The sequence below is a fragment of the Sarcophilus harrisii genome, chromosome 1 (genome assembly GCF_902635505.1).
Source record: "Sarcophilus harrisii chromosome 1, mSarHar1.11, whole genome shotgun sequence".
Classification (NCBI taxonomy): Eukaryota; Metazoa; Chordata; class Mammalia; order Dasyuromorphia; family Dasyuridae; genus Sarcophilus; species Sarcophilus harrisii.
The window spans coordinates 13215870-13239099 of record NC_045426.1 but is presented as its reverse complement, the minus strand read 5'-3'; the positions used below and the strand labels follow the sequence as shown (position 1 = coordinate 13239099).

At 46.0% G+C, this 23230-nt stretch overlaps 1 protein-coding gene across 2 annotated transcripts in view; it reads left to right on the top strand.

Moving 5' to 3' along the window:
• The window catches only part of WDR48 (WD repeat domain 48), a 47760-nt gene extending 25946 nt beyond the window's left edge, over positions 1-21814 (top strand). For both annotated transcript variants that reach the window (XM_031952429.1, XM_031952436.1), the window contains 12 exons: positions 242-316; positions 1429-1531; positions 3231-3328; positions 4974-5081; positions 5536-5632; positions 6595-6690; positions 10528-10608; positions 15411-15516; positions 16803-16890; positions 18064-18140; positions 18579-18771; positions 19914-21814. In XM_031952429.1, the coding sequence (XP_031808289.1) occupies positions 242-316; positions 1429-1531; positions 3231-3328; positions 4974-5081; positions 5536-5632; positions 6595-6690; positions 10528-10608; positions 15411-15516; positions 16803-16890; positions 18064-18140; positions 18579-18771; positions 19914-20009 (1218 nt within the window). In that variant the 3' untranslated portion in view covers positions 20010-21814. The remainder of the gene's footprint in view (positions 1-241; positions 317-1428; positions 1532-3230; positions 3329-4973; positions 5082-5535; positions 5633-6594; positions 6691-10527; positions 10609-15410; positions 15517-16802; positions 16891-18063; positions 18141-18578; positions 18772-19913) is intronic.
• Positions 21815-23230: the final 1416 nt, after the last annotated feature.

Here is a 23230-nt window from a genome sequence, read left to right as displayed (position 1 = left end):
CCACGTCTGGGAAACTCACAGTAGGCAGTCTAGTTTGGCAGTTTGTTTAAAAAAAGTCCAGCATCATTGACTTGATACTGTCATTCCAGCATATGAAGAAGCCACATCGGGATAGCCCTGTGAATGAAAGGGATGGGGCGGGGCCAGAAGGAATCACTTGAGGTGTCCAGATGTTGAAAGTACTGCCTCCCAACATGGGGTTGGCCATTGTGTCCTCATTTGGGGGATTTGTTTCTTTTAGATGGAGCTTGATAGGTCAGCTGATCCTCCACCTGCAATTTGGGTTGCAACAACGAAGTCTTCAGTGAATAAATGGGTGAGTTCTTGTTCTGATTGCTAAGCTCTGTTATTTGTTCCTATCTGTCCGTGTGCCCTAGGGCACATGATGGAACAGGGTGCCCTGTGTTTGGGTGGCAGGCAGGAGTTGTGGGAGACACAGCATTGTACCTTGATACAAATCTACCCTTTGTAGAAATGAAGCTGTGTGCTGAGCCTAAGCAGAGATTCAGACACCATGTCTCTCTAAACCCGAGGTGGAATGGTCCGAGTTTGGACAATTGCTTTGGTTTTCTGTGTGAACCTGAAGAGTCAACCCAGAACAGAATTGCAAAACTGTTTTGCTTCCTATGTTTGCACTCTTAATACAGTTTGGATTTTCTTCTTGTGACCAAAGTTTTTGACATGAACATTTAGACATTACTTCACAGGGTGGAGATTTCATCCACTGTAGATCCTCCCACTGCCAGTAAAAGTTTTTGAGCCATTGAGAGCAGACTAGCAGCTGAGAGTTTTTAAAGCTTCACTAACCTGGTCTTTGGCAGATAGGTATCAAGTCTTCAAACAGGGCCTACAGAGCCCTTTCAGATGTTAACACAAACTGGCCATCATGAAGGATCTTTGTCTTGCTTCTCTAGCACAATATGAATAACAAAAGGCTTTTGCCCTGTTTCTTAAAGAAAATGGCCAGAGAGACAAAACACAGCTAAGAAGATAGGCCTGTCACAGCACATGGTAAATTGTTCAGTAAGGAAGTAAAAGATTCTACCTGTGTAAGAGTCATCCTCATTTCTGCCCTTTTTCTCCTGAAGAGAGAGGATTGCCCTGTAACATGACTGCCCATAACTAGGTGTCCAGTGAGCCTCCGTTTCTCATGTGTAGCAGGAAAAGATTGGACTAGATAACCTCACATGGTGTCCAGTTCTAAGGCCATCGGGCGGGCATTTCTCTATTAGTTTATATCTCTTGTACCCTTATGTATTTTCACAAGGTTATGCTCAGAATTGTTGTCGTGACTTTTTTGCCTCTTTTTTTTTATCACCACAGGAAATCAGCAGCTTGTCAGAGATATCATGGGTTAGGAATTATGGTCACATTTCCAGAAGTCTTTGCAAAATGATTAAGTAATCTCATTTTTGTTTGCTTTTTTAGAATTTGAAGGGAATTCATAATTTTAGAGCTTCTGGAGATTATGACAATGACTGTAACAATCCTATAACACCCCTTTGTACCCAGCCTGATCAAGTTATTAAAGGTAAATAAGAAGTTTGTACCATTAAAGTAATTGTGAAGGTTTTGTTTAAAAGAATAAACCAGACTTTCCTTAGTAGAAATTCCAATTCAGTAAAAAAAAGTAAATGTGATACTGTTTCTTTTTTATAAGGGAAAATCTGAGAAAATGCCATCTGGTGTCATAAACTGGAGTTTGGCCCTAGGTCTTTGACTTCATGTATTTGTACTCTTAAAATAGTCATAGTCTGTGTCACTCTTGAGGAGACTGAGAGTTAAACATGTCTACTTGGCTATAATTGATGTGGTCCAGACTTGGGAATGGTGTCTAGGAGTACTTTTACCTCCGTCAGTGCTCTGATTCTCAAGTCCCCAAATAGCCATATAGACACAAAGAGAGAGCCCTGGGAGAAAGAATGGGGGAACAACCCAGTGAAGGCCACTGCTGCTTCCTCTGGACTGGCTTCCAGGCAGTGGGAAAAACCTCAAACTGTCCTCCAAGGAATACAATGGGTCCAGGTCCTACACATGGTCAGCAGGGTCATCTTCCGAGTCAGACTCTCTGAGCTGTTCTGTTTTCCATCAGAGAGTTTGTTGTTTCTTGTATAGTAGTACAGGTGCCTCCTGCCACCAGAGAGCTGTCCGAGGTGCTGGCAGAGGCGGAGGCTCTGCCTTCAGAAGAGACTGCGGGCTGTGGATATTCCTTGAGCAGCCTAGAACAGTTACAGGGTTTAGGTTTTCTATCTTAAACTTAGGCAGCTCAATGGATAGAGTACTAGGCCTGGAACCAGGAACACCTGAGTTCAAATTTGGCTTCAGCAAAATGAAGCCAGTGGTCCTGAGCAAGTAACTTAACCTGTTTGCCTTATTAATACACTGAAGAGAGAGATGGCAAGCCCCTCCAGTATGTATGTCTACCAAGAAAACCTCAAATGGGGCCACCAACAGTTGAACACAACTTGAATGACTGTACAGTAGTTTTTTGTTGTTGCTGAGGCAGTTGGGGTTAAGTGACTTTCCCAGGATCACACACCTAGGAAGTGTTGAGTGTATGAGCCAAATTTGAACTCGGGTCCTCCTGACTTCACGGCTGGTGCTCTATCCACTACACTTAACTCGCCGCCCCTGTACAATAGTTTTTAACACAGGAAACTTAAAATAGGATTTCTAATTATTCTTAAAACCATTGCATTTATAATTTGAATTACAAAACTATGGATCACATGAGCATACCTGAACATATACCAAAATGAAACCATTTTTGTGTGCATCATGTAGAGGGTCAGCCTTGAGTGTATCAGACCTGGCTTGGACTCCTGCCATTCACATATACCTCAGTGTTAAAAACCCACAATTCACTTAACTCCTTGTTAGCACCCAGGAAGGCCCCCCAAGTTACCATTGTGCCACAGTGAAAGATGGAAAGAATATATTAAGGTTTTGTCAAAGTGGCAATGGCCTACTAGTAGGCAGCAGGAACATGGACCAGACCTGAGGAAAGGAGCATCAGTTTTAAGATTTCCCAATGGGAAATCCTAGATTTGAGTTTACAAAAGATCTTTTTCTATAAGACTAGAACTGGGAGGTGGGGTGGGGGAATTAAGCTGCTTATGGAAGGGGCTGTCTCACCCCTTCCCTTCACTTTGGATTCTTTGATTGCTGTGTTCCAGTGGCTTTAGGCCACTGTGACTTTGCTAATGAATTCTGTTCTTTTTCCTGTTTAGGAGGTGCCAGTATTATTCAGTGTCACATTCTTAATGATAAGAGGCATCTATTAACCAAAGACACCAACAATAATGTGGCATTTTGGGATGTGCTAAAGGTGAGTGTGAGCACATTAGCTATTAATCCTTGTCTTCCTCATTGTTTAAAAAAAAAAAAAAAAAATCAAGTCAGCTGTACCAGGAGACTTCTGTGATTTAATTACAGACACATAATTATTTTCTCCAGCATTGTTAGGGAGTGAGTATACAATATTGGTCCTAAGTGAATTTTTTGAGGAACTGAAAATTACGCTCTTCAGTGTTGTTACTCTCAGGGGCTATTGAGGTGTTTGCCCCTGCACTAAATTTAGACTCTAAGGAGAATTTTCCAGTTTTTGTCATTTTCCTGTTCCTTCCTGGGTTGTTGTCCCTTCTTACCATAGCTTGTGTTTTGAATGAGTACTCTGTATTAATCATTGTAGGGGGTGGGGAGTACAGCATCATAGAGAGACTCTGTTCATCCTCCCCCTCAGGAAGTGTACAGATTCAGAGAATGTTCCTGTGTGACATAAGATATTGTCAGAAGTTAGGAAGAAGGTGTTGCTTTTGGTAGTGGGGGGTGGGAAAAAAGAGTAAAAGCAAGGAGGAGAAGGTGGTGGTATAATTACTATGATATATGAAAGGCAAGTGAGAGAAGAAGGGCTGTTTAGGGAAGGAGTCTTGGGCCAATTTGATTGGAAAGATAAATTAGGGTCAGGTTGTGGAGTCTACAAATGTCAAGATGAGAAGTTTGCATTTCATGCTGTAGGTATCAAGAAGTTGGAGGGGGGTTATTGATCAGGGTACGATTTCCTGATGCTTCACAATGGTTAAATTGGTGATAGCCAGGAGGTTTGATGGCATGACCAATGAAGAAGCTGGGATAGGACAGGAGCTGGACGTAGGGGAGGAAAGGGAATGGCTAGGCTTTGGGGACTGGTAAAACGTGGGAACAAAGAAGAGAGAGAGGAAGAAGCTGAGAGCTTGTTTCCAGGCTTGGGTGACTTGAGAGAATGGTAAGTGATAGTAGTAATGAGCATAGTGAAGGAGGAAGAGCAAGTTTGGAAGAAAGAATATATTAGTGTTGTGTCAAAGTGGCAATGGCCAGTAAGCAGCTAGAACATGGACCAGACCTGAAAAAAGGGGCATCAATGCATCAATTTTAAGAGCCACCCATTTTAAGAGATAGGGTGTGGAGGAGTGGATGAGATGAGCACAGTAAAGGATACAGAGAAATGAGTTTGAGAAATCCTTGGATACTTAGAGAAGAAGAGGAACCAGCAAAAAAAAAAGGGACAAGAAGAATAAGGTTAAACCATGGAAGAGGTCCCAAGAAGAGAGAATTACACCTGCCTTGGGTGAGAGTTGATTAGCTTGCTACATGGAAACCTTAGCTTCTTGACATGTTTTTGATACTTCTGATTGAGAATAACTAAAATAAATCTCTAGATCACCTTGGTGCCAAAAGTTCGGGATTCAGGCTTACAAAAGAGAAGGGTCATTTTTAAAAACATTAAAACATACAATTTGGCCGGTGTTTGGTTCCTGTATAGGAACCCATAAATTAAAAGGATTGACCATGTCTGTCTGTTTTTAGCAAGCATTTTAAACTCCATTCTTCTCCAGAGAAATATCTTGTAAAAGTACAAGCTGATATTCAGAATTAGATAATTCTTGGGTCCACATCAGTAATTGCTCTACTTTCTCAAAATTTTTGGAATTCAGGCATGTAAAGTTGAAGATCTTGGCAAAGTGGATTTTGAAGAAGAAATAAAGAAAAGATTTAAAATGGTGTATGTGCCAAATTGGTTCTCAGTTGATTTAAAAACTGGGGTAAGTTTTTAAACATTGTGGGAAGCTGAGCAGCCTGTTGTGAGGCAGTTGAAATAAATGCTGGGCTGTGTTACTAGCAAAGGATTGTGACCTGAGGAGTTGAAAGAGGGAGTTCATTTTAATCCTTATAAACCCCTGAAGTTTACTAAGTTTAAAACTCCAATACACAGATGATTCGATACACTAGATATTCATGGGGAGCACTACTTAGGTCTTGAGGATCTAAACCACTCACATAGCATCGTGCCCTCAAAAGCAAGGGGTTAGCAGTCTGTGAAGATATGTATAACATCAAAGTTAGAACTTTCTAATGTAAGTAACATATTGTAGAGGAATCAGATTATGTGAAACCAACTTTAAAGTTTGTTTTTAACCAAATCTGCAGTGGTCACGTAGGCAAAAACAGCAAAGTTAGGGTCAAGTGGGAAGCCTCCTAATGATCTTATTTTAACAGATGTTGACAATTACACTGGATGAGAGTGACTGTTTTGCTGCTTGGGTGTCAGCAAAAGATGCTGGCTTTAGCAGCCCAGATGGATCAGATCCAAAATGTGAGTTTCTGTTAACTTTCTCTACTTTGTGGGTTGACCTGACAATTTAGGAACTAGTCTCCAAGGGATGAAGCAAGGCTGAGGACCCATCCTCCTCCTCCAATAAAAGGCTGTTCCTGCTTTGTTCAGGGATTTCCAAGCCTGAGATATTAAGGAAAGACAAGAAGATAGATTTTAAGTTGCCATCATGCTTTTCTGAGAGGTTTTGGCAATTGCATTCAACGTGTCTTTCAAAAAAAGCAATTGCAAAGAAAAAAATTTAACGACTATATGTGGAAATAGCACTAATTAGCATTACTGGTAACTCATTCTTAGCCAAGATAAATCAGACAGCGGTCATGTTACTTTCATAATAGTGGGCTAAAGTCACAATAAATGTGGACATAAGTTTAGAAGAAATATGTTTTGAAAAATAAAAAGCTATTGTATGAAAAATAATTTCCCTCCCCCCCCAAAAAAAAAAAACAAAGATTATTCATTCAAAAAAAAAAAAATAGTGGGCTAAAGTCAACTCAAGTATATAAGTTTTAGTAACATAAGTTTTTCCTGTATAATCAAATATTTTTCAGGATTTTTTGAAATGTCCATTTTGCTTGCAAATCTATAAAATTTTAGGTTTCTTCCTGAAATGGATACAGTTTTAAGAATGAAATCCCCTAGCAACTAGCCTGCTTATGATAAAACTCTGGATTTCCTTTATTTACCAAGGCCCCTTGGACAGCAGCAGGTTCAGTGTGACCAGGCTCAGACTTTGAAGCCTTTGCAGCCTGGCCAACATGGGGGTTTCTCCCCTGATACAATCTTTCAGAGGCTCCTGAAGAGAATTTGTATCAATTAAGTCACTGATTTTTATAGCCTCACACTTTCTTGGCATTTGCAGAGTGAAATAGGTAGGAGCATATTTGTGTTTCATAATCTTTTTCTTCTCTTGTTTTTTGACTAATGTGAACTCTTCTTTACAGTGAACTTAGGAGGGCTTTTACTACAAGCCCTCCTAGAGTATTGGCCCAGAACTCATGTTAATCCAATGGATGAAGAGGAAAATGAGATGAACCATGGTTAGTATTTTCTACACTTAATTTGTAAGAGCCTGAATTTTCTTCAGTGTGGGTAATCTCTCCACAGACCAGATCACAGCTCTCTATGCCTTAATATCCCTAAATCCCTGTCACTTGGCTTAAGGAGAAGAGCCTCTGAAATGAACTAGAACAATTCAGGAATGATGGGTCTTTGGCTGGAGCCGGTCCAACCTTTGAAAAACACAGAGCACCCCAGCAGATAGTACAGCAGGACTTCATGGAGGTTTTCTATATCCCCAGAAAAAATTACCCAAATTCCTTTGATCCCTTTTCATCTCTATGTCGTGCCCCGGAAATTTAAATTGTCCTTTATGGATTCAATAGCTCTGTCACATTCTCCTTTAAACCTTACCACCTTTATGAAAGAGGAAGTGTAGTTGTTATGGAATTCTCCAGGTTGGAGAGGGGTCTCGGAGCCATCTGGGCCCGGCCTGAATTTAAACAGGAACCCCCTACAACATTTGGACAGCCTCTCTTAGCTTGGAGAGCCTCAAGGCAGCTCACCCCCCCACACACACCCCCTCCAGAGGCCCATATTAAGTGAGCAGGTTTCTTGTATGCATCTTAGGATGGCTTCTGGGTCACTTGTGCATTGCAGAGCCAAGGGAAAATAATGATAATGGGCAGGGTAGTTCTGTATCCGAAGTACAATGTAAGTATAAGTTATTGTCATCATGGCCATGATAGTACAAAGAGTGGTTATAATTTTTGTGAAGATTCTCAGTGATAAAGAAAATCTCCCTAGTCTCATGCTTGGTTGCAGCACAGAGGTAGTCTCTAAGCTTGTGCCAACAGTTATACGAGCCCATCTCAGTAAGAAAACTGAGGCTAGCTGTGCAGCTAGAAGATCACATAGCCACTTGTGATGGGGCCAGCACACGGAGTCCACCGGTTTTTCCATTAAGCCTAGATGCATCTTTACAGCTACTACCTGAGAAAAACCCTTTTTCGATAAATATTCCCTGCAACTTGGGCTGTGATAGTAAAAGGGTATTTATTTTTCACTTTTCTTTTTTGAAAAATATATGGCCAGGATCTAACAAGTTTGCCTGTATGTCAGCCAAATGAAGTCTTTGGTTTCTAAGCTTTATTGCTTCTTCAGTTTCCATGTGCCTGTTTTTCCAAAATGGAAGCCTGGACACTGTCCTGTGTTGCGAATATTTTGGCAAAATTGAGAATGAACTTCTAAAGCCATAAAATAAAATACCTTATGAAATATGAAAGTAACATTTTGGGGGATCCCATTTGGATATTGTCTTCCAGGTCAGCTTATAAGCCAGAAAAAAACTTGGACTCTTGACTCTTTAATCACGCCTCATTTTTGACCAAAATATTGTCCATCTACCATGTGTCCAAGACTTAGAGCTGTGTAACTGAGCTGTTGCAAAAAAATCAAATCTATTTTTCAAGAAAAGTTTGCCCTCATGGAAGATATTCAAGAACATGGATTCTACCTTCTGAAAGCTATTTCTTTTTTTTCCTGAGGTAATTGGGGTTAAGTGACTGTGCCCAGGATCACACATAGTGAAGGCTATTTTTGAACAAAGTTCTCAAAATATCCTGGAATATTGGCATATTATTGAATTATATTTTTGTGCTTTTGCTTTAATGACTCAACACTGAGGGACCCATGGTTATTAAAATTAGCCACGTTCCTTTACAAACGACACGTTCCATGTATCTGTTAAGGATGGGCAATTGTATGCTCTCCTTCCTTCTGCAAAGCCCAGATAAATTCTCATGCATAATGATGTTAGTAAAGGAAAGTTAAGAACCTGTGATATTTACTTCTCATCTGGAAGGATGGTGTCATGACAGGCAGTGGCCATACCTTTCTAGCAGAGGAGTATTCTGGGTAGAGAAAGAAAGCCACATGAAATGAGATGAATAATTAAGATACGCAAGATATTCAGAGAGCAAAGCAACATACTGCAAGTACTGCAGGAATAAGAATGTCTGCCTGGTTTGTGATATGTGGCCAATGGCTGCACCCCCTTGGAACAGGGTGTTATGGGTATTTAGCAACTCATTTCTTTCCTGTGTAAAAATCAATAGGTTGGACTAGATGCTCCTAGAATTCCTTTCAAACTTCAGGATTTCATGATTGCCTTGGTTTTGATTCTCTGTTGTCCTAACTAAGAACTTCTTCTAAAGCAAAAGCCAAAGTTAGCTGCCTAGGAAGGCATCAGGAACTTCCCCACACCCTGGGCAACTCACATAGCCTCTTGGGTTTCAGTCCCCTCATCTATAGAATGAAAGGATTTGACTAAATGTAGCCTCTGAGGCCCTTTCTTACTCTGGATTTATATGTAACCAACAGAAGATGGTGGGACCGCCAGAGTAGTGGAGAAGAGAACGTAGCCAATCATTCATACAAGTAACCATGGAGGCACATCGCTCCCCCCCAAAACAAAAACAAACAAAAAAAACTAAACTTTTGGAAATTGGAGTTTTCGTTGGCACTTGTCTCTTTCAAAACTATTCTTGAATCTCTGTTCTTTATCTTAGTCTCTTAAAAACCATTTTTGGAGCAAAAACAAAAGTTAGCTTGAAAGTAAGCAGTTTAAACTGACTCTTCTCAGTCTCTAAAACAGTGAAGTTCAGTTTCCATTTAAAAAAAAATAGAATTTTGTCTGTGGATCTACCTCCCTTTTAAATTCAGAATAACGTTAGAAAGAGAATTGTGAAAAGTATGTTTTACCAGCCTGTTTATAAGCGTACCTTTTTATTGGCAAAGGAAAAGGCAATTTATCTCATTACCAACAAAAATTTCACTTTAATAATAAATAGGATGTTCCCACTTTAAAGAAAGAAAATTTAAAGAGTCAAAAAATCAACTCATAGTAAAACTTCATTTTAGAAATAAGATGACCAGAAGGTGAAGAACATGTCCCAAATTACCCTACTAGCTTCCAGCAGTTTTCAGAGCTCCAGATCTTGAGGCTGGTTGAGATGGCCTGAGCCAGCCCCATGTGGCTCTGAAGGCTTTAGATTGCCCGCTGGGAGGAGTGAGCAAGGGACACACAAGGCAAGATCCTTGTGGGACTTGGCAGAATCCCAAGAACCAAAGAGATTTTTTAACCCTTCTATCCTCTACCTTGGAGGCCACATTTTAGAAAACAAGTCCAGAAAATGAACATGTGGATATAAAGGGATTCAGACACAAACCTAAAAAATATTAAGACTTGAAAAATGAAGACTACAGACTGATGATGGAGGTCTTCCAAGATGGGAAGGAAGGACTTTCACAAAGAACCAAGATTAAACATCTTTTCTTAGATTGTAAAGGTCAAAACTTGTGGGGAGGACTTGTGGGGAGAAGACCCAGAGCATCTGGTTTAAACTCAATATAAGCAAAATTTCCCAGTAAATAAGAACATCTCAGGCTTGCTACCTTGATCAGTAGTGGATTTTTCGTTACTAGAGGTCCTCAAGCAATACCAGGTAACCATTGGCAAGGAATGTTACAGAGAAGGGCACAGGCAATTTGAGTAATAATTGGACCGTGGTTCTAACGCTGGGCAAGACTATAGAGGTTGGCTGGTCCGTTCTTCTCAGAATAGTAAAGTGAAGCCAGGCGAAGAGAGGAAGGAGGGTGAGGATCACACAGAAAGGAAATGGGAACCTATTTACTCCAAACTTCCCATTCTTTCCATCGCACGACACTAAATGCTACCTGAGATTCTGTGATTTGGTGGTGGGTAGTTTAAACATTTGATCTTTTTAGGAAAATTTGTATCCTTGTTCCCATTCTGCTCAACCTTTTTATCAGTTACTTGAATGAAGGCATAGATGGCATGTTTCTCCAATTTGCAGATTACCCAAAGCCAGGAAGAAGGACCAACACATTTGGAGGACAGGATCCAGGTGAAAAAAAGGACTGGCCCGGCGAGACTGGTACGAGACCGATCAGACCAGAAGGCAGGACTTGGGGTGGGGAAAGCGTTGCCACACTCCATGCTTGGTGGGTTACACCAGGGCACGGATAATCTATAGCCTAATGTGGCAGCCAAAGGGCCCTGGGCTGCATTTACAGAAATAATGTCCAGAAGGAGGGCGGTGATTTCTGCTGGGCTTAGCTTCTTCCTTCATAGATTTCTGCTGCTGCTGAAGAACAATTTTTCGGCTACCTTCTGATCAGTGATACTTTCAGCAAGGATCTTCCTTGCTGTCCGGCTTTTAGCTAAAAGAGACTTTAACCAATGTGCAGACAGAGTCTCCTGGTTCTGCCAGGATACAAGGAAGGGTCTGGGCAGCCATTTATGGGAAGGGAATCTGAGGCTTTTCATAAGCTGCTAGCTCATTCTAAGTCTCTAGGGTGACATGGCAACTCAGGAAATTAATTTGGTTTTATACTGCATTGACCGAGATGAAATCTCCAGAATGCAAAGTGGGGGCAGCGACAGCCTGTGTGATGAAAGGGAATGAGTCCTGACCAGACTCACTGGGAGCACTTGCTTCAGTCCTGGATGCCCTATCTTAGGGAGGGCCTTGATCAGCTGGAATAGAAATAGAAATAAAATAGAAAAGGATGGTTCAGGCACAAGAAATCCTGGGGATAGATGGGGGGAGGCGAGGAGGAGGGAAAGCATTTCAGTTGTCTACAAAGGTCAAAAGGGCCTTCCTGGGTGAAAGAGGGCAGAGGGCTTAGGGTGATGGTGCAGGGACACAGGAGTGGAAATGACCCAGAAGCAGATTGGGGCTTAGCAGAAATGCCATCATCCTAGCAGTGCCGTTGACCAGGGGAAATGGCCCACACTGGCGGGGATGTTGTAGGGAGACCACCTGTCTTTCAGCTTGGTCACATGATCTCTGTGACACCAGCCCTAGGACTCATTTTCTCTGCTTTTTGTAAGTGTTATAGAACACTTAAAGAATCCCAACAGCTGCCTGGGGATATAGATACTACACTCTTCCCACTTTATAGATGAGAAAACTGAGGCAGGCAGCAGTAAAGTGATTTGTCCAGACCCATACAGCTAGTGTGTCTGAGTTCAGATTTGAATTCAGGTCTTGTGACTCCCAGGGCCAGTACTCGGTGTACTAGTGCGGCTCCAGGTGTCTACTTGAGCCTCCTCTGTGTTAGCACTAAGTGATCTAGTGTGGGGATAATTTAGAGGGAAGTTGAAGAAGATCAAAATATGATGTTAATTGGAGTTTGATTGTGGAGATCTTCAGATGAAACACAGACGTGTTTGCATTTCTCTTACTAGTAATTTGGAGCATTTTCATACATGGCTCTGATACTTGGCTGTTCTTTTGGAAATCATTTGTTATTCTTTGACCATTTATCTCTTGGGGAATGACTTAGTTTTACCTATTTTATGTTTGTATGTATATGTATGTATGTGTGTACACAGATGTGTATACACACGCACATGTATTGTTTTTATATATCTTAGACAACAAATTATCAGAGAAATTTGTTACAAAGGTTTTTGATTACGAATACATCTCTCATCCATAGGTGTGGAAGGTATATGATTTGTTTCACTTCTAAGGTTTTTTAATCTGTTCCTTTTTCTCTCCTACTTTTATTTGATTATATATATATATATATATATATATATATTTCTTCCCCTCTCTTTTTTCCTCTTTTAAGTAGATTTCCCCCCTCCTTTCCTCCCCTTGAGCTAATCCTGCTCATTAGTTTTTAAATTTTATGGTTTTTTGTTCCCTTTTCAAAAAGAACTTCTCTCATCCTCTTTATATCCATCTTCTCTTTTTGCTAACATTAGACTCTCATTGGTCTCTCTCATTTCTGTTTTCTTCTTGTAATCAAAGCTTCCAAGAGATCCATTCTAGGCTCCCTTCCCCCCAGGCAATTTCTGTACCTGTAGGGCTTGTCCCCTTTTCCTTGTCTCTCACTTGCAGAATAATGCAGTGACTGCAGATGACAGAGAGGACGCTGCTCCACAGTAGGACTCCCTTAGGTTATTTTGTAACTCACCAGTAATCTGTGCCCTCTTTTGTGTTTTCCTACATTTGCTTGGAAATCTTCCTGTGTCCATGCTCTCCCAGGTCTCCGATTGCCTCCAGGGGTTCCCACTCTCCTTCAGGACAAGCCGACTTTCCAAACCCTAAATCCACTAGACCCTCTTCCATTGTAAGATCCTCATCTCTACCCATAAAAGCATTTATCAGTGGAACCCCCTCTCACCTCCAGAGTAAGACCTCCTCCCTCTTCAACCTCCTTCTCACCAACTCCCTTGCACGTTCTTCTCTTCCTGTGACCAGAGGACACCTTTTCCTCTGGGCTAGCTCTTGATTTGGTCCGACTGCATCACTTACTGTTCTCTGTCATCTTCCTTCTGCTTCATGTCAAGTTGTCCCACAAAAGAAATTTGGATTCACCGGCAGGCAGAATGTGTCTCCAGGTTGAGTCCATATGCCCCAGGCTCAGATTTCTGCCTTCAGAACCCTGTCTCCTCATGAACATTTAGAAAGAAGTCTCTTCCTGATCTCCCTGTTGTTCTGTTACTAGTACTGTCTTGCCTGCTGCATTTATTCACTCCCCCTGTTTGGAGTTCTGTTGTTTGGTGTGCTTGAGGGGCAAATACTCTCTTAAATTTGTTTTCTTTCTAAAAACATTTCAGATTCTTTATTATTGGATGTCCATCTTTTATTCTGTTATGACTAAGTTTAGATTTGTAGGCTAGGTCACCCTGGACTGCATCCTGAGCCCCCACACTCTTCAAAACACATTGTCCCATTCCCTCCTACCTTGCCAGTGGATGTGGAATGGTCTTGGGTTATTCTAGTGTCCTTTCATTAGAAGTTCCTTTCCTTCAGTCAGAAGTTCTAGGAGCCCTGTGACCATTAGGTTCTCTCTGCACATTGCATTTTCAAGATCCTACATCATGAGCAGATTTTCTTGTCATTTTTTGTTTTGTTTTTATTTTGCATTTCTTCTTCTTGGTGAACCTTCATTTCTACGTCTTTGCAATCCCAGTGGCCTCTTTGGTTAAGTTGCTGTAGATTTTTCTTTTCTGTTCACTGTTTTGTGGGCAGGCCATAAACTCTGCTCTCCTAATTCTCTTTCCTCTTTTAAATCAGTCAGGAACAGCATATTGCAGTTCCATGTTCTCCCCATGTTCCACAGGGCCTTCTGTTTAATCAGGTGTTGGATCGTTTCTCTGTTCTGCAATATTTATTCAGAATTGCCTACGGTCCCTTTCTAGATGTGGAAGCCCAGTTTTCTTCTTTTGTTACTTTTTTCCTTTTGAAAAAGGAATCTACCTTATCTTTCTTCAATCAAGGTCTTTGGATTTTCTTCTTCCTGTAATCTCAGATATTTATTTTCCTTATCATTCACTCACGTATGGTGGACTTTCTTGGAGATTAGCTCCCAAAATGTCTCAGCCTCCTGTGGTGGGCATTTCCTGGTTCCTGAGCCTAGCTACAGGGTAGGTTTGGAGGTAAGCCCGCGTCATTGCCTTGAAATGGCTCGCGCATTTGGTGCTACCTGATGCTGCTACAGTTGGGGGGAGCCAAGTGAGCTCAGAGTCCGTGAGTGTCAGTTCTGGGTTTAGGGGATTTTTTTTTAAACTTTCTTTTGGATTCCTGATGTCCTAGACCAGGGGTCCTCAAACTTTTTAAATAGGAGGCTAGTTCACTGTCCCTCAGACTGCTGGAGGGCCAGACTATAGTAAAAACAAAAACTTTGTTTTGTGGGCCTTTAAATAAAGAAATTTCATAGCCCTGGGTGAGGGGGATAAACGTCCTCAGCTGCCGCATCTGTCATGGAGGCCGTAGTTTGAGGACCCCTGCCCTAGACCACAAAGACTGCTAAAGTTGCTTTACCTTTGCTATGTAATTTCTGTTTTGAAGTTTGGAAGGTCATGGGGATCAGAGAAAATATCTTGTTGTTCAAGGGATCACATCCCAGTGACTGCAACAGAAAAAAGCAAGGGCAGGTGTAGGGGGAAGAAGTGTGTGAGAAACACTTGCTGTGTGCCTAGCCTTCTTGCTAAGTATCTACAGATATTATTCATTTGATCTTCACAACCTTGGGAAGGGGCTGCTACATTTTAGCCACATTTTTGCAGTTGAGGAAATTGAGGCAGATTTGCCCAGAATCACACAATCAGAGTCTGCTGAGCCTAGATTTGAACCTAGATCAGATAGGAAAGGACAGTGCTAGGAGCAAGCTGCCCCCATTTCTACTTCCCCTCCCCCCCTCCCCTTGAGAACAAGAAATGTGGAGCCTTGGGGAAACTTGAGGTTTTTGTGGGTGCCAGAAGCTGACCCAGGAAGAAATCTGAAATGAATGGAACTGTGGAGAAGTCTAGGGTCCAGCCAGAGCATGGGGCTAGGAGGGATCGCAGGGTCAGGGCACCTGAGGCTGGAGAAGCTGCAGGGCAGCATGGAGTCCTCAAAGTGCCCTTCTCTGAGAGGCAAATGGGGACGGTAGAGTCCCGCCTTGGCCCCGTCCCAGCTGTAGAAAGGACCAGGCAAGGCCCTAGAGGCAGAAGTTGTGCTGCTGCTACTCTGCGTGGGGATCCGAGGGAGGCCATTCTCAGGAAGTCTCCCCAGAATTCCTGACGTTCATGCCCTCTGCATGAGTTGGCTCTTTGATGTGTTTCTGACCATTAGAGCTTCTTGACTTTGGTTGTTAAGAAGCCCCCGTGGTTCCAGCCCCTGGGGACAAGGCAAGACAACTCCAAACCTAATGTGATCTCGTGTGCATCTTCCCACAGTGAATGGCGAGCAGGAGAATCGAGTCCAGAAGGGGAATGGCTACTTCCAGGTTCCTCCACACACCCCGGTGATCTTTGGCGAGGCGGGAGGCCGTACCCTGTTCAGGTAGAGCACTTTGGGGGCTGAGCCAGGCTCCTGGCTCTTTGGGGTTTGGAGGGAGGCAGACCTCCCAGATGGCCGTCTCACTAGGCATCGGTTATATGAGGAATGAGCACAGAGGCCAGGGAAGCCCTTAGGCAGATGCTGCTCATTCAGGTGTAAGTTGGACTCAATGGCTTCCAAGCCCCTTTCTAGCACCAAGATTGGTGCTAGAGTTAGCATTTTGGAATACAGGGACCCAAACCTTAGGGGCCCCCAAGGTTTTTTTCATGGCACAGAGATGGGGTGGTAATCACATTAATGAAGCATCTGCTGTGTGCCAGGCTCATGCTAATAATGCCAAAAAAAGAAAGGCTCCCAGCCCTCCAGGAACTTAGTGTAGTAGGGAAAGGCGGAACACAAGAGAGTTAAAAAGTTGTTGGGGAGCGACTGGCATGGGAAGTCAGATAAGGAACAAGAGGATTCTGCCTCGACCCCCTCATTAAATGTGATGGCTCTGCCCTTCATCCCGAGGTTGATGGGATCTCGCTTCTCCCAACAGGGAGATGTCTGGGGCCCAGTGTCTGGGGTCCAAGAGAAGCACCAGAAGTTGACTAATCGTGTGGCTAGTGGGGAATGAGGAGGGGTCTCAGTGAGACATAGTCACTCCCCTTCATCCCCCAGCCTCTGGGTGAGCCGTTCACAGGACAAAAAGACGGACATTCAGACCAGGGCACCTTGGCACTCTGGGACTTGAAGTACTTGTCCCATTCTTGTCAGAGTACAGGACAAGAAAAGGTCCAGAGCACCCTCATTCTCTGGCACACACACAGAAACATATAGTCACACACACACACACACACACACACACACACATTTTCTGTGGCTTCCCTGCTGACCCAAACCCACAGGTATCAGGTAGTGGCAGCAGCATAGAGGCCAGGGGCCTCGGGCCATCTGACCTCCACCTCCCTATTGGATGGAGGTGGTCACCCTCAGCTCATGGTAACTTGCGGATATTCATTTCTCCCTCAGTCTCCTGACTATCCCCACAGACAGCTGCTTTTGAATGACTTGGGGTAGGGGGGAAAGGGGGGCGGCCATGAAGGTGATGAGAGCTGGGAAAGGACCCTCTCTGTAAATTACTGGTCAGCGGGCCTCCCAGGGCTGCACCTGCCTCTCAGAGCATGGCTCAGAGGCGCATCGAGGGGGAGAAAGGCCTGCCTGTTGCTTCTCGTGGGTCTGTTTCCTGGCCTTGTGTCTTGGCCCGGGCCGGGAGTCACCAAACTCTCCGCCGCTTTGTGTGTGCACAGGTTGCTGTGTCGGGATTCTGGAGGGGAGACGGAGTCGATGCTGCTTAATGAGACAGTGCCCCAGTGGGTGATTGACATCACTGTGGATGTAAGTGTCTGCCTCTTCTCTGCTTTGTCCTCTTAAAGAACTGACGAGAGAAATGAAAGCCCGCTCGGGGCCTGAATGACCAAGAGCGTTGTAATGGTGACTGCCGGGCCCGCGGGGGGCTGGCCCTCCCTCCTGACAGGACCAAAATGGAATTTACTCTCTAACAACTTTTAAAAAGTGCATTCCCAGCCCCCGAGGAGCCCCCCACGCCTTAAAAAGCCATCTGGGCCCTCCACAACTATTGTCTCCTCTGTGTGTCTGGGAGCCGCCCCCAAAGGGACAACTTTCCTTGCTGGGGAAGTCCAGCAGCGAGGGCGGCGGCCTCTAGGCCTGTGGCCGAGTCCTTGGGAGGAGGCACGGGGCCGAGCCCGGTCCCATCTGGGCTTTGACCGCCCTGTTCAGAAGCTGAAGACGAAGGGGGCGCAGTTGAGGTTCCCAGCGCCTGGGTCTGCAGAGTTGAAGGCAGTTCTCCGCTTCACACCTCACGCCAGCTGGGGGCCCTTTCGGGGTGCCTAGCGCAAGCCAGGCCCACCCGACCGTCTTGCTCAGAGACAGTGTTCTCGCTTAGAAGCAATTGGCTCCTAGCGGCACTTTGTGAGGCGGGTCATCAGCACAAGGACAAGTCTCCAGCTTCCAGGGGGGCCGGCAGCTTGGAAGGGGAGGGGGGAGCAGCCGCCACGGGGGTCCGGACCTTTTGGCTCTGGGCCAGGCTCCTTTCCCCAACACCTTGCTGCTGCTTAGAGAGGAAATGAGGGGGCTTCTTGTCCCATTGGAGAACTCTCCAGGATGGAGGGCTAACTTGTTGAAAAGCCTCCATCGAGAAAGATGCTTGCTTTCTGAGAGGATGTAAACATACGTTGTGGGGATTTTTTAAAGGACTTGAGAGACCATCGTATGTATCAGAGGAGAAAAGTGTTTCTAACTTGGATGTTGTCGTGTGTTTTCCATCAGAGCATTTGCTGTTTTTGTTCCTATTCCAATATGAACTTCCGCACTTTTCTGATGAATTTTTTTCAAGGCTATTTATGGGGTCTGGTACTTTGTTATGAGAAAATCCTATCAAATTGTAAAATAAATTTTAATTAAAAAGCGTGAGTTTAATCGTGGTTCAAGGTAGCTTTCTCTTTTCTATTAATTAGTATTCAATTGTAATGATATCATATTTTCTTTCAGAAAAATATGCCCAAATTCAACAAAATTCCCTTCTACCTCCAACCTCACTCATCTTCAGGGGCAAAAACCTTAAAGAAGTAAGTGGAGTCGTTGGGCCTTTTGTCTTACTAAGTCCTAGTAGTTGGGACAGGCTCCTTTATGTTCTGTGGTCAGAGAAGAGAAGGTGCCCTTAGAAAGTTGCAAACTAAAGGGTTTCTGCTAGAACAATCTGGGCTGGGGTTCCTTAACCGTTCCTCACGATTGATTTGTAATCAAGGCTCGAGGGTCACTTCCCAGGGCCTTGAGATCCAGCAACCCGTCCCCCCACATTGTCCATTGGAGGGTCAGCCGTGTGAGGTCACAGACGGCACTCATTGTCTTAGCAGGGACCCCTGGGAAAGTCCTCGGAAGACCTCCCTCCCTGCCAGTGTCGGTCCGTTCTCGGAGCCAGTCCCCTAACGGTTAATTGGTAGAAAATGAATTTTGTCTTTGCCTTTCACCTTCTGACCACATGCCCTTTCCCTTCCCCTTCCCAGAGATAGACTGTCTGCCAGTGACATGCTCCAGGTCAGGAAGGTGATGGAGCATGTCTACGAGAAAATCATAAACTTGGACAGTGAGTCTCAGACCACCAGCTCGTCCAATAACGAAAAAACGGGAGAGCAGGAGAAGGAGGAGGACATTGCCGTGCTGGCGGAGGAGAAAATTGAACTTTTGTGCCAGGACCAAGTGAGTTGACATGAGGACCTTCCCCATGGGAGGGGGACAAAGAGATGGCAGATCCCGGGGTTGAGATGTTCCAACCCCAAGAGGGCCTGCCCCAGGACGGAGTGGCCAGTGGGAGCCCCGGGTCACTCTCCAGCCTGGAGGCTGGGCTGAGGGCGTGCCGGGCCTAGAGCCAAGGGAAGGAGGGGGAACCCAGGTGTCTAAACTGTCAGAGCTTCGTGTCAGGGGTGCTGGGAGTGGGGGGCTGGTCTCCCTCCAAGGCTGTTTTGACTTACTTGGGAGTTGGGGGATAGGAGACATTGTCAAGTTAGTTAATAAAGAGATTGCTCTGATGGGCTTGAAGGATGTTGGGGATGGGCAGAAGGCTAGAGTATTGCAGGCAAGTGGAGGGTCATGACAGGAGGGTCTCTGAGGCAGGTGGAGGGTCCGAGAGGTCCACGCCAGCCTCAGACACAGTGCTGCATCTCTGAGCAAGTCCCTTCATGTCTGCTTGCCTCAGTTTCTTCTGCTGTAAAACAGCGACAGTGATAGCCTCCTCCCCCCCAGGACTGACACCATTTGTGAAAGGCTTAGCCCCATCTGGCTCACCTTGGATGCTTAATAAATGCTTGTTCCTTTCCTTCTGTTCTATCCCTTGGTGGGGGGGAAGCGGGGGAGGCAGGCTAAAGGGAAACAAGCTTTTCAGGCCCGAGTTGATTAGATGGATGGCAATGCCATTGACAGGGATGCAGAAGGGAGGAGGAGGGCCAGGTGGGGGCCAGCACTGCCCCCCGCCCCCCACGGGCTTCCCGGCTGGCTGCTTGTGTCGGCTCTGCCCGCTTTTCCTCCGGAGTGTCCTATGCCTCGGTAGCCCGGGGCCTTTGAATGTGCTTGTGAGCTTGCGGGGAGCTCCTGGTGGAAGACGAGGATCAGAGACGGCCCTGGGAGGCACGTTTGGCAGGCGGCCCAGCGTGAGGGCCGAGGCGGGCTGTCCGTGTCGATGCTTCCATTGTGGCATGAAGACAGAGCGCCGCCCGTGCCCTCACTACGGGCCCCGGGCCGGGTGCAGTGGGCTGCAGAGGCTCCTCGTTACAGAGGCCGCCAGCCCCCCACCCCCGCGGGCCGGCGAGCCAGAGCCGAGCTCAAGGCCGTTTCATCCTTTCCAGGTTTTGGATCCGAACATGGACCTTCGAACAGTCAAACACTTCATATGGAAGAGTGGCGGCGACCTGACCCTGCATTACCGCCAGAAGTCCACGTGAGGCTGTGAGGGCGGACACTCCTGGGTATTCATGTCCTGACCTTCCTGTCGTGGTCCCGAGAGTAATACTACCTAGTGAAGCCCACTGAGCCCCCGCAGTAGCGAGACTTCTAACGACTGATTCAGTACGGACCGAGATTATCCCTTTTACCTGAAGTGACTAATAGAGATGTAATATAGAACCTGGTCTGCACGGCCCAGGCTCCTGTCTGTCCCCAGGGGAGGCAGCGTGTGGGGGGGAGGGAGGGGTGTGAGCAGCGCCCGCCAGCCGGGGTAGACTGCCGCTTCTCTCTCCCCAAAGCCGCCTCTGCGTCAGGAGACACCCCAGGGCCGTGTCTGTCGCTGTGTTCCAAATGTAATTCCAACCTGCACGATGTCTCGCCTTTTTTTTTAAGCACATTCCATTCAGAGCGCTCCCCGATGACCTTCCCGGACAGTCGCCCAAAAACCCCATCGTCGTCACCGTTCAGAGGCCGGGTCTTTTTTTTTTTTTTTTTTTTTTTTAAAGGGGGGGGGGTGCATCTTTGAACCCTTGACAGCAGTCCCTTGAATTACAAACTCGGGGTCGGTGATAGACTTGGTTCTCACTACTGTACCAGATGTGTTCTCGAAGAGAGATGGGTCGCAGTTCAGACATCCTGAATCGGAACGCTCCAGAACACGGCAGGGTCAGGCCGGGGACGCCGGCTGCGATACCAGAAGCGACCCACTTTTCAGCAGGAGCCGGTTAAACCGTAGCCGTCTCAGCTCTTCCTCCCTGCGCTTCATCCACTGAAGTGCAGGTTACGGCTCCGGGTGGAAACCTGAACTCTCGTAAAACTCTTAAGAGCATTCTGAAATTTTAACTTCATTTAAATGTTACCTAAAGTTTATGTCAGAGTAAAGGAGTATCATAGCAGGTTAATTTGATGTTCATAATCTAAAAGTAGTTCTTTGTTTTTCCAAAGTTTTATATGCATTTTTTGGTTGTATCTAGAGCTTCTTTTCACTGTTCTTTCTAATGATCTAAAGCTTTCATACAGTCATCTGGGTCTTGTATAGAGTTTAACTTATTGGGGGATAAAACATTTCAACTTTTGGCAGGGAAAAAAACAAAAAACAAAGCACCTTTGGATTCTCCCCAAAGGCCGATTGTCCACAGAACAGGTCAGAGGTCCACCCCGAGAACTTGTGTGAGAGGAGACTCGTGTCCCAAGCCAGAAGCACAAGTGCCTTTGGAGGGTGGATTGTTCCGTGCAGATTTTCTTCCTGGTCTTGCTCCGGCCCCTCCCATGGCGGAGGCGGGTGGGAGGGTGTTGGGGAGAGGGAGAGGTCTTGTCTACAACTGGGGGGAGGGGGCAGCTCTGGGGCCATGAGGTTCCAGGTCCCAGTTGACTCTGTGAGCTCTGGGCTCTCACTCCCATCAGGCTTCATTTGGAAAGCAGCCGGTTCCTGCCTCCTGCCCGACACCACACTCAGTCCCTGGGCGCGTTCCGCGTGATGCACCGTGGGCTGTGCTGGCAACAACGCGTGTGAATCAAATGGAAGAAATCGGGCGCCGTCGGAACTCGTCAGGCGGCCCCCGATCCTACACCCGGTTGGCAGGAGTTCCTCCGGGTCCCTGTGGGTGCCCACCTTTTACAGACGCTGCTGCTTCTACTTTGAGGGGCCTTCTCTCCACCAGGGCCCTCTTTAATTCCCTCCCTCCCCTTCTCTTCTAACCAACTCGATAATGCAATTTCAGGAAAGTTTGACAGTCTGCAATGCCAAAAGGGTAAATAATCTGTATTTCACAGTTGTATAGAATAAAAGGCTTTAGTTAAAATATTGCAGATCTGGGTTGCACTTATTTTTAACTCCTTGTTGTCACCTTCCCCTTTAAACGGTTTTCTTAGACCCCGATTTCAGGCTGGCGCTAGATTGATTTGGCATCTGTTGGTAGGGCGGTTCGATTTAAAAATGGTTATTTAGGGTAATGGGGGGTGGGGTGGGGTTGGGGTTGTGAGGAACTGACGTGAGACAGTTTGTTTTTTAAGTGGTTCCCGATACACCAGGGATCGCGCCAACAACCGCAGTGAACAGAAAGCAAAACCAGCCCTGGCCTCAAGGAGCTTATGCTCTGGTGGGGGAGGGCCCGTGCACACGTGCTCTGCCAACAAGTGGCAGACAGACAGACTAGAGGGAATAAGAGAGCGCCAGCCCCAGTTTTTTGTACCAACCCGAAGCGTAGCTGAGGGGCCACAGCCCCATGGTGACCCTGAACCCCAGGCTACGGAGAGGGAAGAAGGGCCAGGATTGAGGGGCTTTCAAAGCCAAACGAGATTTTCCATGGGATCCTCAGGTAACGGAGAATGGGAAGGTGGAATGGTCAGAGCCAAGGGTGGTTGGACCTGAGGCGGGGGGAGACTCGGGGCAGCCGAGGGAACAGAGAACGATGGTGGGGCTTGTGAGGGCGTTGACTGGCTGTAGAGTTCTCGCCTCCGCTGCCACAGCCAGGGGGAGTCAGAGGTGAGATCTGAACCCAGGAAAGGAATCGGTCCCGGGCCAGGTTTTGCCACCAACTACCCGAGTGTGTAGCCGAGGGTCTACCTGGCTCTGGGGTTGTTGTGTGCTAATTAGCAGCGAGGGCCAGGTTCCCTCCTTAATCCACTGCCCCAAGATCCTCGGATCTCAGAGGTAATTTTTGTTGCGCAGAGTGACAAATGGGAAATAGGAAGATTTGCACCTTTTTAAACCTATATTGGATTGGTTACTCCTTGGGGATGAGGAGAAAAATTTGAAAGGGGAATGTCAAGAAGGTATCTGCATGTATTTGGAAAAATAAAATGGTATTTAAAAGGATCTGGAAGATGGGAGAGAGAACAAACATCTGTGAAGTGCCTACTATGTGCTAGGCGCCTCTGACAAACAGGACCTCCCGAGCTTCACGACAACCGCAGTGAGAGCGAGGTGCCGGTGGTGGCGGCTGCTCGGGCCATCGTGGGAGCCCCCCCGGAGCCCACGTCCTTGACCTCGCCCGGCGGACTAGTGCAGCCCGGGCCTGTGCTTCCTGGCGGGAATGGGCCCAATGGCCTCCCCTGGATAAGGAACAAAGGAGGTTAAGGCTCGCCCCCTTAGTCAGGCCCAGCTCCGTCCCCCCCCCCCCCCCCCCGGGCCCACTCAGCAGCCAAGGCTCTCCGGCATTGCTGTCCTGGCCCCGACCAAACCCGCCCCCCACCCCTGTGGGTCCTACTGGACTTTGTG